Source organism: Otolemur garnettii, unplaced genomic scaffold, assembly GCF_000181295.1.
Source record: "Otolemur garnettii isolate 467f Iridium unplaced genomic scaffold, OtoGar3 scaffold00021, whole genome shotgun sequence".
NCBI lineage: Eukaryota > Metazoa > Chordata > Mammalia > Primates > Galagidae > Otolemur > Otolemur garnettii.
Window position 1 is genome coordinate 15,412,312 of NW_003852416.1, and position 20,053 is coordinate 15,432,364.

Consider the following 20,053-nt stretch of genomic DNA (forward strand, 5'->3'; position numbering starts at 1 on the left):
TGATGAAAGATTGGTAGACACATATATCTCCAACTAAGAGGAGAGAGAGGCCAGGGCTGGAGGAAATATTTGTAGATTTGGGAGCTGTCGGTTAGAGGTGAGATTTAAAGTTGTTTTTTTATCATTATCATTAGAAGGGAAAAAAAGGAATGATGAAAAGACTATTCATATGGAAGAACACAATTTGAATGCCCTGTCTGAGGGTCACTGTCCAAGGCCATAGCACCTTCCAGCACCTGGTGCTGTCCTTTCCAGCACCTTCCAATAGAGCTGCTCACTGAAAATAAGGAGAAACCCCCTTGCAAATGCTGCCCTGACAGGGCAGTGATCTTTCCTATGAAAAAACCCCCACCTGTTCTCTGTCCAGGGGTGCAGCCTGCCCATCTGGGCCAGTAATTGGGACAGTCAGTCTGTAGGCCACTAAATATATCCTAGTTCACCTCAACCCCCACTAGGCAAACATTTGATTGGAACTGGTAAAGAAATGCCAAAGGACTCACCACTCAAAGTCCCAGTCGGCACAGACACAGGGTTCTGAGACCACGGATCCTGAGTAGTCTCGGCCCAGCGCACACTGCGCTCCTGGTTTACGTTTCTTGAATATTTTCCTCTCTCCCATGACGCAAGGCTCTCCCTTAGAGAGAAAATGACACAGGAAGAAAAACACACAGGAGGTGGAATAAACCAGCTTTTCAACATGAAGCATGATCCTTTTCCCTGTCACTGAGTCTCTCTAAGTAGCAGTCTCATCCCCAGCAATGATGCAGATCCAGGAATTTTCAGGAATAAAGTGCTAATCTTTTACTACCACCCCAAGGGAACATTATGTGAGGCTGGCCCACTTCCACCCCTCCACCCACCGCAGGCGGTGAGGTTTACATAGTCCTGCCTTTTCTCCACCTCCACAGAGAATGCAAACCCTCCAGGCATTCTCGCAGACCACCAGGCAATTGCCCAAATGGCTCCAGCAGCAATTCTAGTGGAAAGAAGCCCGCTTTGGGGACAGTTTTCATATCATCTTCAGAGGAAAATTGCAGTGGACCCAAAATGTTCCCTCTCTGTGATAAACAACCATGCCTAAGTCCTAATTCCTAGTCAAGGACAAAAAGAGGAGAAATTGGATAATTGATGAGCACCCGGGGATCCTGAGGAGCGCAGACGCCTGATGAAGCTGTACAGCAATAAACACCTGCCACTGCCAGACCCACCCACCCACCCTCTCTTAGTGGCCCTGTCTCCAAGGTTCTGGGGCTCGTACTTCACGCTGACCTTAGAAGTGCCCTTACCCCCTACATTGGCAGGTAAGATAAGCAAATCATCGGAGGGCCTCATAGATATCTGGGGCTTGTTTCTCCAGAAACAGAGCTACAACCCCAGGCTAGCATCACCACCTCTTGTCCTGGCAGCTCAGTGACCTCAATGAGTAGATAGGATCTCAGGGTCCAAAAAAGCCCCTAAATATTATCCACTCCTGCTGGACCTGGGTTTGTCCCACCCTACCCCCTTAATCCACACCCATATCTCAGGATGGCCTACTACCTTCCTCTACCAAAGGGGAAGGCTTAGGTGGGGACCAAACTGGGCTTGCTTGGATTACCTCCTCTCCATAGAAAGCAGCACCCCCCAACCCCAGGGTACCTGGTTGAGCAGGTGCCAGGTCTGATAGTCCTCCTTGGTGCAGCGCCGGCTGAAGATAGATTTGTAGTCCACTTTCACCAACTGCCATTCCGAGCGGAGGCTGAAGTGGCCAAAAACTCTTAAGTGTTTAAGGGAGAGATGGAAAAGACAAATGGAGAAGGCCCCAGTTACTCATGCACAAAGACGGGGCAGGAGACAGGCAGTCTCTGCAGCCTGGACTTCAACTGTTCTTCCAAAGTGAGTTCACTGTCCACTCAACTCAGCCAATTGGCCTGTCAGTCACAGCAGGTTTATAATCAGCCAAATGTTTTTTATCATAAAAGTAATAAATGTGCATTATAGGTAGCATTTAAAATACAGAAAGCACACCCAGTAGTCCCAAATCCACCACTCAGATAAAACCATTATTCATATTTTGACACACAGCCTTCCCGTTTCTCCTTACTGCAGGCACTATCATTTTATCCACCCCATCCACTGGCTGGGACTCACTTTCTTCATCTGTAAAGTGGATCATATGTATGTGGGCTGGGGGAGGAATAGTACATTAAAATAACACTCTAAAGTAGGAGCCTGTCAGCTGCAAAATCCTTACTGAATTTAAGCATTTTAGTTGAAATTCTCACTGCTTGATTCAAAATGAATACCTAATCTCCTCCTCCTTCTCTAAAAAAAAAATAATAATAATAACAGCAGTCTCATAAAAGAAACTCATATTTATGTATAGTAAAAAAGCATACCATCTGCATGGCTCAGATAATCAATACTGACCTTTACAAAGTCCAGCAGTTGATAGCCCTATAAATATGAATGATCAATTGCTTCTAGAAAATCAGAAGGAAAAAAAAAAAAAGACTAATCTTCCATATTCCACTGGAGCAGCATGTTTTGAAATTACAATGCAAGACATCTATCACAGAGATGTAAAGGGGAGACCAACCATGCTGTGAACTTAAAACAACAGAAGTCTTTTGAGAAACAATGGCTTCCATTTCAACAAGGCTTAAGCACACTACCATTTCTGGATCCCTCCTTTGCCCAAGTTCAAATACTCTTATAGTGACATCTAAGAAATTAGCTCTCTTTCCTTACCTCCTTCTGCTTTCTGAAACATGAGCATACTTATGGGACAGGGAGAGACTGGCAAAACTTGTAAAATGTGGAAGAAATAGGATTGTGATTATAGAAGACACAATTTTAAACTTTTGGCTCTGATTTCATTTCATACAGAGGTCACAAGTTTATGTTTTTATTTTATTTTTTATTTCAAAATATTAAGGAGGTACAAATAATTTTGTTACATGGCTCACTTTTGTAATGTTTGAGTCATGGCTATAAGTGTGCTAATCACCCAAATGGCTGTACCCACTAGGGATCAGCCTATTTTAAATCTTTAGCAGAATATCTATATTTTATCAATATATCATTTATTTAAAGACAGGAGAGTTAGTTAATAAACTCATCAAGAAAAAAAATAATCAAAGAAGACCTTGAAAATTTCTTCATCTTTCTCTCTCTGGTCTATCAGAATCAGCCAGGATAGGCTGGCCAGGCACGGTGGCTCACTGTAATCCTAGCACTCTGGGAGGCCAAGGCAGGTAGATCGCCTGAGCTCAGGAGTTCAAGACCACCTAAGTAAGAGGGAGACCTCATCTATGAAAACAGCCGGGTCTTGTGGCAGACACCTGTAGTCCCAGTTACTCGGGAGACTGAGGCAAGAGGATTGCTTTAGCCCAGGAGTTTGAGGTTGCTGTGACCTATGACACCACAGCACTTTACCCAGCAGCAAAGTGAGACTCTGTCTCAAAAACAAACAACCAACAAAAAAACTTTTATCCAGGATTCCAATGTCATTTCCTCTGGTAAGTCTTCCCTAATTGGAATACTCCAAGTAACAGGATGTTAGTGATGCTAAATCAAACACTTCTGCCTACTCCAAATAGTTTACAGTGATTTCATGAATCAGGAAATACATCAGGTCACATTAACCTCATTCCTTTCTGTGAAAAGATTACAGGGCAGATAGAAGAGGAAGTATGAAACAGATGATTTACTGAATATAGGCAAGGCATTTGACAGGGTTTGCCATAGCAGACTTGAAGAGAAGTGAAAAAATATGAGCCAGCAGCTAGTAAAATTATGTGGCTCAACAGTACGTAATTAAGACGTTAAAATCAACCAGGAGGGAGGTGTGAGCAGTCAGCTGAAAGGTTCCATTATCTGCTCTTTCTTGTTCATCATTTTTATTAATGACTTGAAGACATGAAAATAATGGTCATCAATGGAAACTTAATTTTATGGTGACAAAATGCTAGAGGAAACAGTCGATACACTCAATGGCAGAATCAGGACCCAATAAGGTCTTGACAGGCTAAAGTGATAAACTGAATTTAATAAGATGTGATGTAACAAAGAGGAATGCCATATCCTCCTCCTGGTAATCACATAAGTATTGAATTAAAGAAACGGGGCTTGTTACTACTCAGGTTAAATAACAATAAAAATGATAATAGCAACTTAAGAGTTTCCATATACAATGTGATCAACGTAAGTGAATATTTTGTCACAGAGACCTAAGATATTCAAGGTAATCTTGAAATGCATTAACATAATCATATGCAACATCTACAACAAAAAGGTAATATCTTGTCATTTCTACATTAACCAGATCACGGAGGAAAATTGTGGTTAGTTTTGGATGTTACCATTAAAGAAGATAGAGACTAAGCATCTCTATCTACAATGCATATCTGAGCTTTGGTTGTAGTGGTAGCCTTTGAATCTCCTTAAATTTTAAAGAAAACTATGTGTTTATTGGCACATATCTATCTATAGATAAATCTCAAATATTTTATCAGATTATTCAAAGGGGTTCACGATCTCTAAAGTTTAAGGACCATTAAAAAAAAGAGTGGTTACAGATAGTCAACTGGGTTGAATGATGGGCTCCAATATGATGTGACCACTTCCTATTCCCTGGAATTGGGTATATGACCTTAATTGAAAAAAAAAAAAAAAGAGTATTTACCGATGTAAGGTAGGCAAGAATCTCAAGATGAGCTCTTCCAGGATAATTAGGGTGGCCCCTAAATCCAATGAAAAGTATACTTATAAGAAACATAAAGATGAGGGACATGGTGAGGGAGAGGCCATGGTAAGACAGAGGCAAAAACTAGACTAGAGCAGCTGCAATCCTGGAACAACTGGAACTAATGGCAGGTGGAAGAAGCAAAGAACAAATTCTCCCTTAAGTACCCCCAAATGATAGCCCTGCTAACATTTTGATTTTGTATCCTAGACTCCAGAACTAGGAAAGAAGAAATGTCTGGTTTTTTTTTTTTTTTCCTTAAGCCACCCACTTGGTGGTAATCTGTTACAACAGCCAAAAGAAACTAATACAGAAGACAATATGACTTAAGACAAATTTTTCACCTACCTATCCAAAAAGGGCCCCAACAATGTGGCATAGTGACTCAAACACATGGTCTCTCTTTTGTGCAGAAGATCTGTCTTCCCTAATTCTGTTCATAACACTATCATGTTCATTCATTGCTCTTCTTATTAGAGCCGAAGAAATGGAAGAAATATAGCAACATAAGGGAGAGGTAAAATAAAGACTAATTTATATGAAAGTCTGTATATTCCTTTTTCTTAAATACCCATGGAACATGTGTGAAAATTCACAATGTAACCCATGGAAGAAAGAATTGTGGCTAGTTAGCCTAGACTTGACTTAGGAAAGGGCAGGGAGAAAATAGTAACAGGTGGAGAAGGGAGATATCTGAAGTATAAAATATAATCAAATATAAAAATGCGAAAAGTTTGCAAAATGGGAGAGAACTTTCTAACAATGTTGCTCACAGGAGCAAGGGATGCTCAAGAATTAGTGAACATAGACCTTCACGGTCAGGCTTGATCATTTCCCAGGGCTGAGAAATTCATGTGCACAGCCCCTGAAGACCTACATGTTGTTGGTCTTCTCAAACTCTTTGGGATATCCATGTCTTACCTCAGAGTGACCATTTTGTAAGAATAAGGACTCAATCAGGACATAAGGACTATTTTAGATTCCTCTCGTTTGCAATCTTGGCATGTACATTCCTTCTGTCTACATTTCTTTGGCTTCTTTCCCAGATCTCCTTATATTGTGTATCCTAGGTCCTTTCCAAAACTGTAAATCAATACACTAATATTTTCACTCAGGAGTATGCTAGTGTACTGTCCCATTAGGTCACTTTCACATGCCAGATGCAAAATTTTTGTCACTTAAACATTATTCTGATTATGAGCTTTGTTCAGGTTCTCAGTGGGCCTAAACTAAGATCAACAGGGTAAAACCTCTTAGCAACTTTCAGACATTAAAGTACTCCCCATTTTTCCATCTATTTTCAGTTTGGGGAAGACTAAGGTTCACTGTGAGTGCAGTCATAGGCCCCTACCTGTGAGACTCAGGTGACCCAGACACCTGGTCTCTGTAGTGTAGCTCTCTCCCCCCTAACTGTGTTCACTAGCACATACATTCATAGCTCTTCTCATTAGAGCTATGGAAGCTGAAGAATTTGCAGAAATATAGAAAAATAGGCAAGAAGTAAAATAAGAACTAATTTGTATTAAGATATTTCTATTCCTTATCATAAATACCCATAGAACAGATGTTAAAATTCACAATGAGATCTGTACAAGTGAGAATCCATCAGCAAAACCAGAGTGACCATGGTAACAAACTATGTTCGTCACTTTGGGGTGATAACACTGAGAAGGTCCACTTGATCCTGAAATGGGAAAAGAGATAGCCCAGATTGCTGATAATTAATAATTACAACAATAACAACAATAGCAATAATAATAAGATCAAGTTCCCAGATAAGTCATCTGCTGGAAATCCTCCTCTAAAGTTAAGGAGCCCATTACCAACAAAGTAAGTGCAGCATACTCCTCATATTTGTAGTACAGTTTGAGAGGAAACAAAGTGGTCCATATACCAATTGAAGATGAAAACTCAAGACTTGTATAGGGTGGAGGACCCAAAGGCACAGAGCATCTTTGAAAGGGTAATATGATTCCCAAACCCAGTGCTGCTTCTTTCAGAAAGTCCTCTGTGATTCTTCTGGCAATACTGAGTTCTTTTTCTTCAGAAACTCAAATGATCCTGTTATTTCTAGATCAAACATTCTCCAATATTTACATCAGAATCACTTAGAAGACTTGTTGAACATAAATCATCTCCCCTCCAGGGTTTCCTGTTAGTGTATCTGGAGTGACTAAGTATTTGTATTTCTAGTAAGTTCCAGGTGATGCTGATGTTTCTGGCCCCATGGTCATAGTTTGAGAACCATAGCTCTAGACCACCTATACAGAATTACTTAATTTCCTTGTATCTTTGGTGAAATTTTTGTCATCTAATTAGAAAGCTCCTTAAGGCTTGGAATACTTTCTGTACTTCTTGATATCTTACAGACCTATCAACAGTAGTTGCTTGACAAAAATAGGCTAATTGATCAAAAAGTGACCCATTGTTTTCTTCTTGTTCCAATAGAGAAAATAAGGCTATTTTTAGTTAAAGTTCTATTCTTGAGTCTTGGGCAAAGAGAAACTAATTCTTAGCATGGCCAAATCCACTGCTATTAAAAGTTCCACTTCCTTGAAATTTCCAAGATAAACTACTTTGTCCTCCTTCATCAGAAATGCACTCCTAGCCCCTTCTCTTAATTTGAAGCATATTCTCACCAACACAATCAAAACCCCATCAGTGAGTTGATGTAGGTGAAAAATCTTGAAAATCATGAAAGATAACAAATGTTCATTACCGCCATCTTCATTTTTATTGCTAGAATCTCCACTGACTCACCCAAGGAAATTCTCATCAAGAACTTTTAATAGGCTTCACTCAACCCTCACCCGCTGCTGCCTTTTTAAGAGATGGGGTCTCACTCTGTCACCCAGGCTGGAGTTCAGTGGTGCTGTCACAGTTCACCGTAACCTCAGACTCCTGGGTTTAAGGGATCTTCCCATGTCAGCACCCTAGGTAGCTAAGACAACAGAATCAAAATCCCTCCTTTTTTAAAGGTACATACTAACCTCAAACACAGAGGAGTCCTTTGTCTTTTTCTTTTTTGACATCTTCCTATTGAGCCTTGGAGAAAGTGAATGCTTCATGCATAAATGTAGATGCCTAGAAACAGGTAGCCTACCCTTTGGTTTCCTTAGGAAGTTGCTCCCAACCATAGGAACAAAATAAATGAGTTCACTAACCCATTCCTCACTATATGGATTTTCAGGGGGAAAAAAAAATCAATTAAAATTTATTACTCCTGTTTTTCTTTTCTGCCTTTACCTTGCAACCTGAATTTTTTTTCATGAGAGTTTTTGGCACAATTCAAGATTTGCCTTCTTTTTGGATTCTATAAACCTACAAGGACACGTCTATCTTTATTTTAATTCCTCTGATGCTAACTTGCCTCCGTGACTCCAGTCACGTATGATCTTCTTGGTCTCATATTGCTATTAACATACAAGTGGTCTGGATGCATAGTGAGTGTACTAGGCAGGGAAAGAGAAGACTTGGCTTTTCCTAGGCCTAATCTGCCACAAAACTAACTTGAACTTGACAAGAACATTAATTTCTCTCTCAAGGCTTCAAGATCCTTCTAAAAGATTTTTTTTTCTGTTTACTTTATTTTATTTTTCACAGTTTTGGCTGGAGCTGGGCTTGAACCCATCACCCCCAGTAGATAGGGCCAGCGCCCTACTCCTTGAGCCACAGTACTGCCCTAAAAGATTATTTTTAATCAGTTACACATGCTCAAAGGATGGGATACAAAAATATTTCAGATGGAATGTGGCCCTTTCAAGGCAATTGCCTAGAGTTTACTTTTCTTTCAACTTCCAAGTCCATCCCCAGGTATATGAGCTGTCTGTCTCCTCTTTCACAAGCCAGATGCAGAACTTTAGTCACTTAAATATTATTCAGATTGTGAGCTTTGCTCATTTTTTCAGATTGAGAGCTTTGCTCATTTTTTCTATTGACCCTAACTAAGATCAGTGGAGTAAAACCCTTAGCAACTTTAAGACATTAATGTACTTATCATCTTTGGGTCCATCTCAGTTCTGGGAAGACCAAAGTTCACTGTCGGTGTGGGCATGGGCCAGGGATAATTTATCTATTCATCTGTTATCTGTTTATCCTATACATGAAGGATTTGTCTATTGTGATCATTCATTGTCTCTACTGGCGCTTCTTTCAGATAACAGATGCTCCATAAATAGTTCTGGGTTGATTAATGATAGAATTAATCTAGCAAAATCATTCACTTCTTTCAAAGTTGGGGTAATAGCTTCATCTGCTCTTATTTCTGGGTCAAAAAATATGGCCACGTTGTATATCCTTCGGTGTTTAGAAGGACAAAAACAATCTCTGCAATTGCTCTATCCCTTGTAACCCTGGACTATGTTAAGATTTACACACACATGCACACACACACACATTGAATTTGCTGGGGCCCTAACTAACACACCTTCCTTAATCCACCATTCAGACCTGAGAAAACCTTTCAGGAAGGGGAATGATTAATTTGAGGGGAGGGAAGTGGTTCAAAAAAAAATAAAAGACTTCATTAGAATTCCAAACCCAGAGAGGACTAGCCACTCATTAATTAAATGATTTCAAAAGGAATCTCAGTATATAATTACTATAATTTATGTGAAAAGAATGCCACACTTAACATAATTAGAAGAGTAGGCTCTGTAAAGATGTTTTCTTCTTTACAGAAGAACAGCCCTGGGTCACCTGACTCTCCCCTGCACAGTCGTTTGATTCTTTGTTCAGCCTCAATTATACCAACTTTTATGCATAGATTATGACAGCTGAGAGAAGTTTTGCAAAGTGACTGACCACACTCCTTCAAGAAAGGGAAAAAAGAGGATTTGTTCGGAGGAAGCCAATAGAAATGTCAAAGGGAAGAACAAACAGGGCTTTGGGAGTTAGATCAGGGGAACTCCACTGCAGACTGACTTCTAGGGAGCCTTTGATCAAACCCAATTAGGATAATACGGTGTTGTCATCAACTTGCAACCAGGATATCCCTTGTGGCCGATGTCAGGGACTCTACTGCCTGTGCCTGAGTTGTTTCAATCACCATCCCTCCCATGTTTATCTGTCTGAATAACAGGTTCAGAAATAGAGCAAGACCACAGCTGACTCTGTCAGCCCACTTCCAAGGTTCCTCTTGTTATTGCCCCCAGTGGAAAGTCTGTGATCAGGCAAGAAACCTCGGCACCAGCAGAGACGCAATCTTCAATCTGCTTTCCTCCACTTGGGATGGCTTTCCCCACCTTGTCTTGCTCAACTCCTAGTCATTCTGTGAGCGTCAGGTCCAACAGCCAGTACTTTCGGATGTTAGGAAGAGGGGAAGGAGCAAAGCTTACATTTGAAATGTAAATATTTCATAGTGACCATTTTTATTTCCTCTTTAAGAAACCAAACAACTCCTAAAATACTCATGTTTCTGTTTCCAAATACTTGAATTTTTTTTCTTTTCTCTTTTTAAAGGCATATAAATTTATTAACATGAGAGTCATATGAAGTATTAAAAACTCTGAAGTTTTTGTTTTTTCTTTATTTCTTTTTCTTACCATCAATTTTAAATTTCTTATTACAGGCAATGTTTATAGAGAATGGGTTTCAATGATATCAGCTCTTTGGAAGCAATCTAGACTTTGTACGTGGCCCAGTGTATGGTCACTTATGAAAAAGTATGTTAAATGTTTGCCGAAAAAGAATATGTATTCTTCATTTGTTGAGTGGAATATTCTACACAGATCATTTACATTAAGATTCTTAACACTGTTATTCATATCCAAAATCATACCAATTTTGACTGCTTGGGCTATTGATTTCTAAGAGAAGTTTATTAAAATCAGGCTGACCCAATCCTAGATGTGTGGAGACTTTCCTCACTATTAAAATGAATTTCCCCACTTGCAAAATGAGAACTATCTAACATAGTTCTTAGGGTAGAATGTAGCATATTGTTAAAGTGTTTGGTATAAGTTAAAAAATAATAATTTAAACTATTATTACTATAGCTATATCGAAATACTTAGCTATGATTATATGTCTTTCATCAGAGGCATGGGAATTTTGGGGGCAGACAGCATGCCTCATTCTTTCTAAAGACTTTGGAAATGGTTAGTAATCAACAAATGTCAACAAAATAACAACAATAATAATAATACCAATATTAGTGAAAATTTATTGGACACTTAGGTTATGCTAATCACTTTGCATTAATTATCTCATTTCATTAACTATCCCAATTTAACAGATGAAGAAACTGAGGCTCAAGGAAATTAAATAACTCATGTAGCACAGTTACATAGCAAGTACATGATGGGGTCAGAGGTAGAGCTCAGTCATTTGCAGTATTGTGCTCAACAGCATGGTGCTTGCAGCAAGGACCTTTTAAGTGCTTCATGACACATTAGCAATCATCAGACTGCACAGTTTGGAACTAAAGTACGAGCATGCAGGGACCTCTGATCTTAACCTGTTAAGAGCCTGCTTGCATAAAAGGGAGATGCACCATGCCATGGATTAAACTGAAAGAACAGTTGTAGGAGGAAAAAAAGGAGACATCTACAGAGAATATGTATGTAGAAAATTCTAGTCATGGCCCTATTTAGAACTTGTCTCAAGTTCTAAAGCATTGACTGTAGGGAGAACCATGTACTTGAATCTGAGCCATGACAGTCTATTGGTATGCATAAGAACAAACAGAATTATAAAAGCTTAGTGCTGGGGTGCTTCTAGGGATGAACCTTTGACCAAAACCCTTTCCATGCTAACTGAGGACACTAAGGCCCAGATAGAGTAACAGCCTGCTTAAGAATACAAAGACATGAAACCCAAGTCCCTTGACACCCAATTGTCCCACACTAACCGCTTTTCATGTGAAATCCTTTTCAGCTTGCAAGCAGAGTCATGGTATGAGACAGGTGAACCATTCCTACTTGCTTGAGCAGTGCAGAGAAGAGAGGTGATCACATCCAGGGCCCCAGTTAACTAGGTAAAGCTTCAGTCAAGACTCACTTTGCAGATTGTACCAGCTTATCTTCCAGGTTCCTACGTCTAAAGGGTGTCTGCCACTCAGGAACTACACATGTGTGCAGTTCTAAGAATATGTATTCTGCTTCTTCTAAGAGAGGATTTTCCATGTGCTAAGATGTGGCATTCCTCTGCACAACCATTCCCTTCACTCTCTTGGATGGAATAAACCATCAGCCTGTCATAGACACTGATGCATCCTGGACTCCAGGAAATGAGGTACTTCCCTCTATAGATGGCTTAGCTGTTCCCATTGAGCCTTTGAGGTGGGTGAAGGGCAGAGACACAGGCTGACAGAGTCTCAGTCGGTCTTCAGGGGCAGCCAGCAAATGGGGGACATGGGGGCAGATGTAGACCTCAGTTTAAAGATAAAGAAGAGCCTCGACTTGGGGGCCAGGGAAGAAGGGAAATTCTCCCACTGGTCCAGGCATCAACCTAATTAGCTACTCTGCCATGACCCAGCCTGGCTACGTGCAATTTCTTCCTATTGACACACTAGATTTATTTCTCATTCCTCTAAGTAAACAGTTAAATCTTCTGTAGATTTCAGTGACTCACACACCATCTTCTCCGCCACCTCCACCCAGGTCTCGGAATTAGCCATTGCTAGGTAACCACAAATCCCAACTCAATCCTTTCACCCAGACTCGACGATCCTTTCACTGGCTGGGTGTCATTAATTTGAGAGCAAATTATTACAAACCTGGAAAACAGTTCATTTCTGAAATGCCTGCAGATTTATGATGAAGTCATTTCACAAAAGGTCACCGGCAACCCTGCTATAATTAAATCTTTCATTAATTTTTAAAATACACAACAACTTACAAATGCAGCATAAATTAACAAGATGACCTTGAAGAAATTATTTAGGGCACTGCTTCATCAGAAACCACTGTCTAGAAATTTCCTGGATTTTTATTTTATAAGTAGAATTGTCTACTTTCCATTCTATTTCCATTTTACTGGGTTCTGGTGGTATGTTTGTTTGAAATGATTTAATAGCAATTTATTCAGGGCAGTGGTTAGCACTGGGAAGCAATGGTGGGAAATCAAGTCTCACAAGCTCAAAGGTGGAGTAAGGTCACCCATACAACCCCAGCACGAACTTAAACATGCTCCTCCCTTGCATTATCTGGGAGGTGACTTTTTTTTTAATATGTACATTTTGATAAATGATTTCATTTTTTCTCATTATAAAAAGAATGCATCTCATTATTTAAAAAATTTTAAACACTATAAAAATCTATGCAAGGGAAGATAAAAAGCCCCACTGGATGTACTGCTTTTACTATTCTGTGATGCTCACAGCAATTCATTGACAGCACATATGTTACTTGTTCTCAGACTAGGAGATAAGCAATAATCAGAAACCAAAGCCAGCATTAGCCTCTTAGGAAATTAGAGGTACCCTGATGTTGAAGGCAATATCTATCTCCTTAAATTCTCTCTCTCCCTCTCCCTTTCTCACACACTCTCTTTTCACATCCCCTCTACACATATGCATACCACCATCCCCATGAAAATTTCTCAGAATTAGACTATGGAACAGATTTTGTGAACATCAGAGCTGAAACAAACCTCATACATAACTCAGCTTTCCTGTGTAGAAGAGGGAAGAGGCTGTTAGAACATAAACTTCTTCTCAACAGAGACCTTGACTATTTTGTTTGTGCCCTAGACTAGCTTCTCAGAACTCCTTAGAACACTGCCTACCTTGTAGTGGGCTATCAGTATGTATTGTTGAATAAAGAAATAGTAAGTGTTCTCATAATAGTAGTGCTTGGTGCATGTGGACTCCCGAGTCCTCTTTTAAATACCCAGTTCTCTCTGAAAGGCCTGGCTCCCTCTGTCTCCTCTTGCCTCTGCCTCCAGAAGCCCTCCTGCCCTGCTTCTACAGAGAAAGCTGCTGAGGACTAAATCCAAATCAAAGTGGAAAGAGCAGTGTTCTGGGAAGGCCAGGCATCAGCAGACAGCAGTGGTTGGTCTCCAGCAATTCAGGCCACATCCTTGGCTACTAGTCTGCGTCCACGCCACCTGACTGTTTTCCCATTAGGGTGTAGATGAGATTAGTGGTAAAGGAGGTCAGTGGCTACAGGGGGAATTGCATTGAGTGAAGGTGAGTCATGAACTAGACCTTAATAGAAATAGGCAGGGGATCAACAGCAAGAATCCTGTAAGTGGAGCCTGTGTTCCTTATACAATACAACGATCAGGGAGGCGGTGGAAAGCGGCAGGGATTAAAAGGGTTGAAAATAAATATGGAGGGAGGAGGAGGGTGAAAGGAAGGTTGAGAGAGAGACTAAAAACATTGAAACTAAAGAGGCAAAAGGAAACAAGTTTATTTTTAAAAGGAATTTAAAGAAATCATCCAATGTTTAATCAATTTTGATTCTTTTCCTAAAAATAAGTCCCTTTAATGAGTTCTAAAGTGTTAGGTCCATAACTGTTAAATCAGAAAATGTGGCCTGTAAAGGATGAGTTAGAAATTGAGTGATGACAGAGAAACTTCAAGATGGAAATAGGGGAGAAGACACCTGTTCGCGATAGGATTTAAAGAGGAAGAAATATATGGAAATGCGAAGAGGTGTAAGAGAGGAGGAGAAAGAGAGACCTTGTTTTCCTATGCTATTAAAACACCATTGTATAGTAGAAGATCCATAAATGACTTTAGTGTCCCCAATTTTCACAGACTTGACATGCACCACATGTACATATCAGTACAAAAGGCCTAGCTCCTTATTTGACTACCTCACTACATTGACTAGTTTGTTACAGTCCCGTGGGCACTCAGCTTACAGATGTTCTACTGTATTTCTCAGTCCCCCGCTTTGTGTCAAATCCTAGGCCAAAAAAAATAAAAAGAATCAGAAAATGTACAAACTTCACCACCTGCTTTCAAATAATCTGTAGTCCAGGCCAACAGTGGTATTCACACACCCTGTATCCTGAGCACCAATTATGCACAAGCACACTTAATGTTCAGGGCCGTGGGAGATGGTGAATAAAACACAGCTGCAAGCCTCCTCAATCATACGGACCACAAAAGGACCTCATATTCTATCTGTATATATGACCAACCCGGAAAATAACTAGAAAACAGTGCAAGAATTATGACTGCATTATTAATGCACATAAAGAGTACTTTTTTTGTGATAATGGCAAATTTATCATGACCCAGCAATTTCACTTCTAGGTGTGAAGTTCACAAAACTTCTCCCATGTATGTACTTGGGAGCATGTGTAAAGTGATAATAATATGTGCAATAGCACAAAACCAAAAACAATCGAAATGTCCATTGAACAAGAATGGATAAACAAGTTGTGCACATTTATACCATGACAATGGCATGTTGCATTAAAAGTGCCTGGACAAGATTTATATGACCCAAGGTAGATCATTTTCAATGAAGGAAACATGAAGAAGAGAATGATATTATTTATATAAATTATGTATTTTAAAAAGACACTGTGCTTATATAAATTATGTATTTAAAATTGCACGCTATTTTAAATAGCACACAAACTTATTATGGTTACCCTGTATTTCTATGTATAACTAAGTACTGAAAGTACCAGCACTTGATCTACTATAGAATTTTCTGGCGAAAGAGTGAAGAGAATGGGTCTGAGATGGACGGTGATGAGAAGGTTACCTCTACTTGGGATGACCTGTGCACTTTATAACATGTCAATATTTATTAATTTCAGATGGTGGGTATGCAGGTGTTTGTGATATGATTCTTTGTATTCTTCTGTATTTTTAGAATTTCCAAAAAACTGTAAGAAAATGACATAGTTACAAAATGATAGATGTGGAATCTAAATTGGGAATCACAAATTCAAAACCCTACCAGAGGCAGGAGGGCAACTGAAATGTGTAAGGAGTGAACTGAAGCGGCCAGAGCAGACCCGGGAGCCTTCGGAGGGAGGGAGGTGGGGCAGGAAAGAGCACACCCTGCAGGAAAGAGCACACCCTGCAGGAAGTCGGCAGTTGCCACGTCCCTCTCCCAGAGTGCTGGACTACAGATAGTTAAGTTTAATACTGCCAGATGTTTCTGATTTTGAGAATTTGGGTTCCTTTGGAAAAACTGCAAACCAAACTAAATACTCCTGTGAGTCACCATGATTCTCACGAAAAGGAATTTGGTAAAAGGAAATAAGTAGAGCTTTAGTCACTGTGGAGGGCTTCCCTAAGAGGTGAGATTTGTATGTGGGATCTGAATTCGGGAGACTGAAATAAGGAGACTTTTTAAAAGATGAATGTACCATTTGCAAAAACCCTTGTGAACCTAGAGGATAGTAGACTAAGACAAATAGGTTATGATTCTACTTATTGAAGGTATCTAGAACAGTCAAACTTGTAGAAACTGACAGCAGAATGGTGTTTGCCAGGAGCTGGAGGAGGGAAAGATGGGGAGTTTTTCAATTGGTAAGGTGTTTTGGTTATGGAAGATAGGCACCTTCTAGAGATCTGAGGCACAGCACAGTGCCTAGACTCAGCAGTAGTGACTTGTGCACTTTTAAATATGTTAAGAGAATAAAGCTCACGTTAAATATTCTAGTGCTTAGAGTCAGCAATAGGGACTTGCACACTTTTAAATATATTACGGGAATAGAGCTCATGTTAAATATTCTAACCAAAAGAACCAAAGGAACATTTTGGAGGTGATGTGATACATTGTTGTGATGATAGTAAAGGGTATGTGTGTCCAAATTCATCAGAATGTAAATAATAAATAAGTGTAATTTTATGCATATAAATTGTACCTCAATAAAGCTTGTCTTAGAAAAAGAAATAAGAAAACTTCTATGCCACTTCATGAAAAGTATCTTTTCAGAACTTTGCAAGGGGGTGCAATTGAAAAAATAATCTCTAGGTAAGGAAAGAGTATAGAAACTCCAAAATTCAAAAGGTATTTGTATCATAGCCATGAAGGATTAAGCCCCAGGGGTGTTCTTGTTCAGAGGCAAATTATAATCCATGAGATAAAGCCAGCCCACTACTTGTTTTGGATGGCCCACAAGCTAAGAAAGGTTTTTACATCTTAAATGCTTGGAGGCAGGGGAGTAAGTGAACAACCTCATTTCATGACATGTGAAAATGGTATGAAATTTAAATTTCAGTATCCATACAGTCATAATGGAATGCACAGACACCCATTCATCTCCATATTATCTAGGGCTGGCCTCCCACACTGGATTGGGAGAGTTGAGTAGTTGCAACAGAAACTCTGGGGCCAGCAAAGCCTAAAATCTTTATTGTGTGGCCCTTTTCAGAAAAAGTCTTCTAGGTTCTGATCTTCTTGGCCAAAGTCCTTCCCTGTAGATGCCTATTTCCTGGTCATTAGACCATAGATACTACAATAGACATTTCTAAAGTCTCTAGAAGAAGGTTATTTTTCTTAATCCTCACATTTAGTTGATGAAATTGGAGCTCAGAAAAGTACTTTACTGGAGTGGCAAATGGCAAGCACAGCACTGTCCCTGGAGAGCAGATATCCAAATCCACCACATCGTCCTTATTCCTCCCAAACCCACACAGCAACCTGCTGGTCAAAATAAGCCCTTTCCTTCCAGGCAGTTGCTGGTCCCAAGGACACTCCAGTGTCATCTCCCGTCTCTCTGCAAGCATGCACTCTGTGTTCGTGTCCCTTGCCATAAACATGGGTGTACCTCTGAGGAGACGGCAAGCCTGGTGGCAATCTGAAGGTTATGAATCAAGCAGCCGGGCTGAAAGGTCAGATGACTTGGGAGTGCCACTGGATTTGCTGATTACTCGAATGACTGACTTTGCACGAGGTAAAATAAGGCTCTTCCAGCAAACAACAGAGAATTGAAAAACAGATCAATGGAAGCAGTTCTGGTTCATTCCCAGCAACTTTATTGGATGCAGTTACTAGAGGCTAAACAATGCATTTAAGCTGCGAGTTGGGCCTCCACGTTTTGCTAAAGCTGTATTTAAGAATATACTGCCTGTTAAGCATGGAGACACAGACGCTTAAGTGGAAAGAGGTCTTTACTTTCTCTTATTTTCTTTTTTTAAAAAAAAAACCTCTGCAGCTTTGGGGTTTGCAGAAATTTCTAGGCAAAATATTATGTCTTTCCTTTACTTTGACTATTAGTTCAGTTGATGGAACAATGAATCAAGAGATTTATGCCAATTAGAACCGAATCTATAAAGGGAGTCAGCAAAGCAGTTGGCTCTGGCCAATTTGCTGAAGGCATTTCCAGCCTCCCCACCTCCCACTCTCCTCCCTGCCAGCCCGGGACGTTCCTGCTCCTCTGTGCTTATCATACTGTGGTGCCCACCTGGAATACTCTTCTCTCTGGCATCTACTGGCAACCAAAATTTGTCCCATACTTTACCACTTAATTATTTCTTTTTTTTCATATCTGTCAAATTTTTTTCAAACAGTTTGTGAATTAAAATTCAGGACTAGGTTTGAAATTCAGGGCAGTGATTCGGTATCTGGTATCACAGAGGCTACTCCTCCATACTTAGGGAACAACTCACATCCTGCCACTCTTTCCCCACACAGCTTGATAGTCCTTTAGTAAGCAAACCCTCAGAGAATCCTTATACCTTTCCTCAATATTAGTTCTGAGCCTTCAGTCTGAAATTCACATCTGTCAGTCTTATTTTGCCTCTTTCTCAACACATTAGCTCAACACTTCAATTCTCTAAACCTCAGTGTTCTCATCTGCCCAAGGATAATACTACTGTCTACCATCTAGGATTGTTGGGAGATTTCAACAAAATTAAGTTAGAGAAAGCGCTCAATGTGACACCATGCACACAAACAAGAAAGGTGTTGAATAGATACAAGTTGTTTGAGCCTCCAGATCAGACAGAATACCCTGTAGAGGTTTTGTCTTTAGTTTTTGTTTGGCTTTGCTGTGTTTTGTTTTTGTTCTGCCATTCTCTCCTGGTCGGAAGTTTCTACTTTCTTCCAGGGAAGCTGTGCATCTTCCTTCTGGGAAATTTTTTTTTTCTTTTTTCTGGGAAGTTGCCAGCTTTTCCCTGGCCCCGATAAGAGGTCAGCTAAATCACAACCAATTGGTTCAAACATTTCATATAAGGATAGAATTTCAAATGTAGCTTGGAGGATGCAGGAGAGCAGGGTTTTCCCATCTGATTCCATATTTGAGAAAAACTCTTCTTATAGTGCTAATTTGGGGGCAAACAACATTTCAAGGACCAGCAGATCAAAGAGGCACAAGTGGGGAAACAGGCACAGGCATCTCATTGGCTGCAGAGCCACTGCCTGAGACTGCAAAAGGTCCCCTGGCTTGTCCATCACCCAGCCCGGCTGCAGCTTTCAGTAATAAGAGCCAGGACGTTTCACTGTAAATGAGGTTTGACTAGATGGCTCTTGTCAAGGTTAACAGGGAAATGTTGAAAAAATAACATTTGAAAAGGCAGTAGAAAAAAGCAATAAAAGTAAGCAAATTTCAGGCCTCTAAGCTGGGGCTCTTATCTACATAAATCCCCTTGGGGACCGAAAGTGTTAGATGCCACGCCTGCTCCTGGAGCTCTGGCCTCTGGCAGAAGTGGAACCTGAGCATATTCTAGTGGAAGGTGGAGGGAATCAAGTGATTCCCAATAAGCTCCTTCTTCCTTGGCTGCCCTTTGTGCCCACATGCCAGCCCACCCTATGCTTTATAACCCCACATACACACCTCCACAGAAAGATACAGCTCTGATTCCCACCTAACCCCATCCCCCATAATCAGCAACTACTGGATTCTGATCATCGCACTTCCAATTCTCTTGGGAACTGTTATCAACTTTCTAAAATGCTAGAGCCAGAGAACTAACAACAATGACAACAAAGGTAAGATTCTTGGAGTTCACTTATTAATTTAACAATTCATTCATCTAATACATATACACAATTAATTTCTTCATGTTAGCCCAAGCCTGGTGTATAGATGGCACTCAGAGGATAAGATGCACAAAGGTCCTCCCTAATGAGAACTTGAACTTGTGTGTGTACACACATGCACCTGTGATATCCATCTGTCTTCCAATGGATGAAGGTGGAGGTGGAACATATTAAACAACTAACTCATTTTTGTTAATACTTATTATCTAAATTTCTGTGAAGGGAAAAAAAATGTCTAGGGCCAAGACAATATATAGTGTGGCAGGACCCGATCTGAGCTTCTGGGCTGAAGGGTCAGCTCTGAGATCTGATACTTAAGCTGAGACCTGAGCATATTTAGAAGTTTGGTCACTCAAATGAGGAGGAAGAGCATATTGCAGGCAGATACAAAGATCAAGACACTGGGAGAGGAAGGCACCAAAGAAGT

At 40.2% G+C, this 20,053-nt stretch overlaps 1 protein-coding gene across 1 annotated transcript in view; it reads right to left on the reverse strand.

Annotated features, from left to right (window-relative positions):
- Positions 1 to 20,053, reverse strand: part of SORCS3 (sortilin related VPS10 domain containing receptor 3) — a 599,222-nt gene that overhangs the window by 54,861 nt on the left and 524,308 nt on the right. The window contains exons 15-16 of the mRNA XM_003787189.1: positions 1,639 to 1,756; positions 501 to 634 (exon numbers count right to left, since the gene is read on the reverse strand). Of these exons, the coding sequence (XP_003787237.1) occupies positions 501 to 634; positions 1,639 to 1,756 (252 nt within the window). The remainder of the gene's footprint in view (positions 1 to 500; positions 635 to 1,638; positions 1,757 to 20,053) is intronic.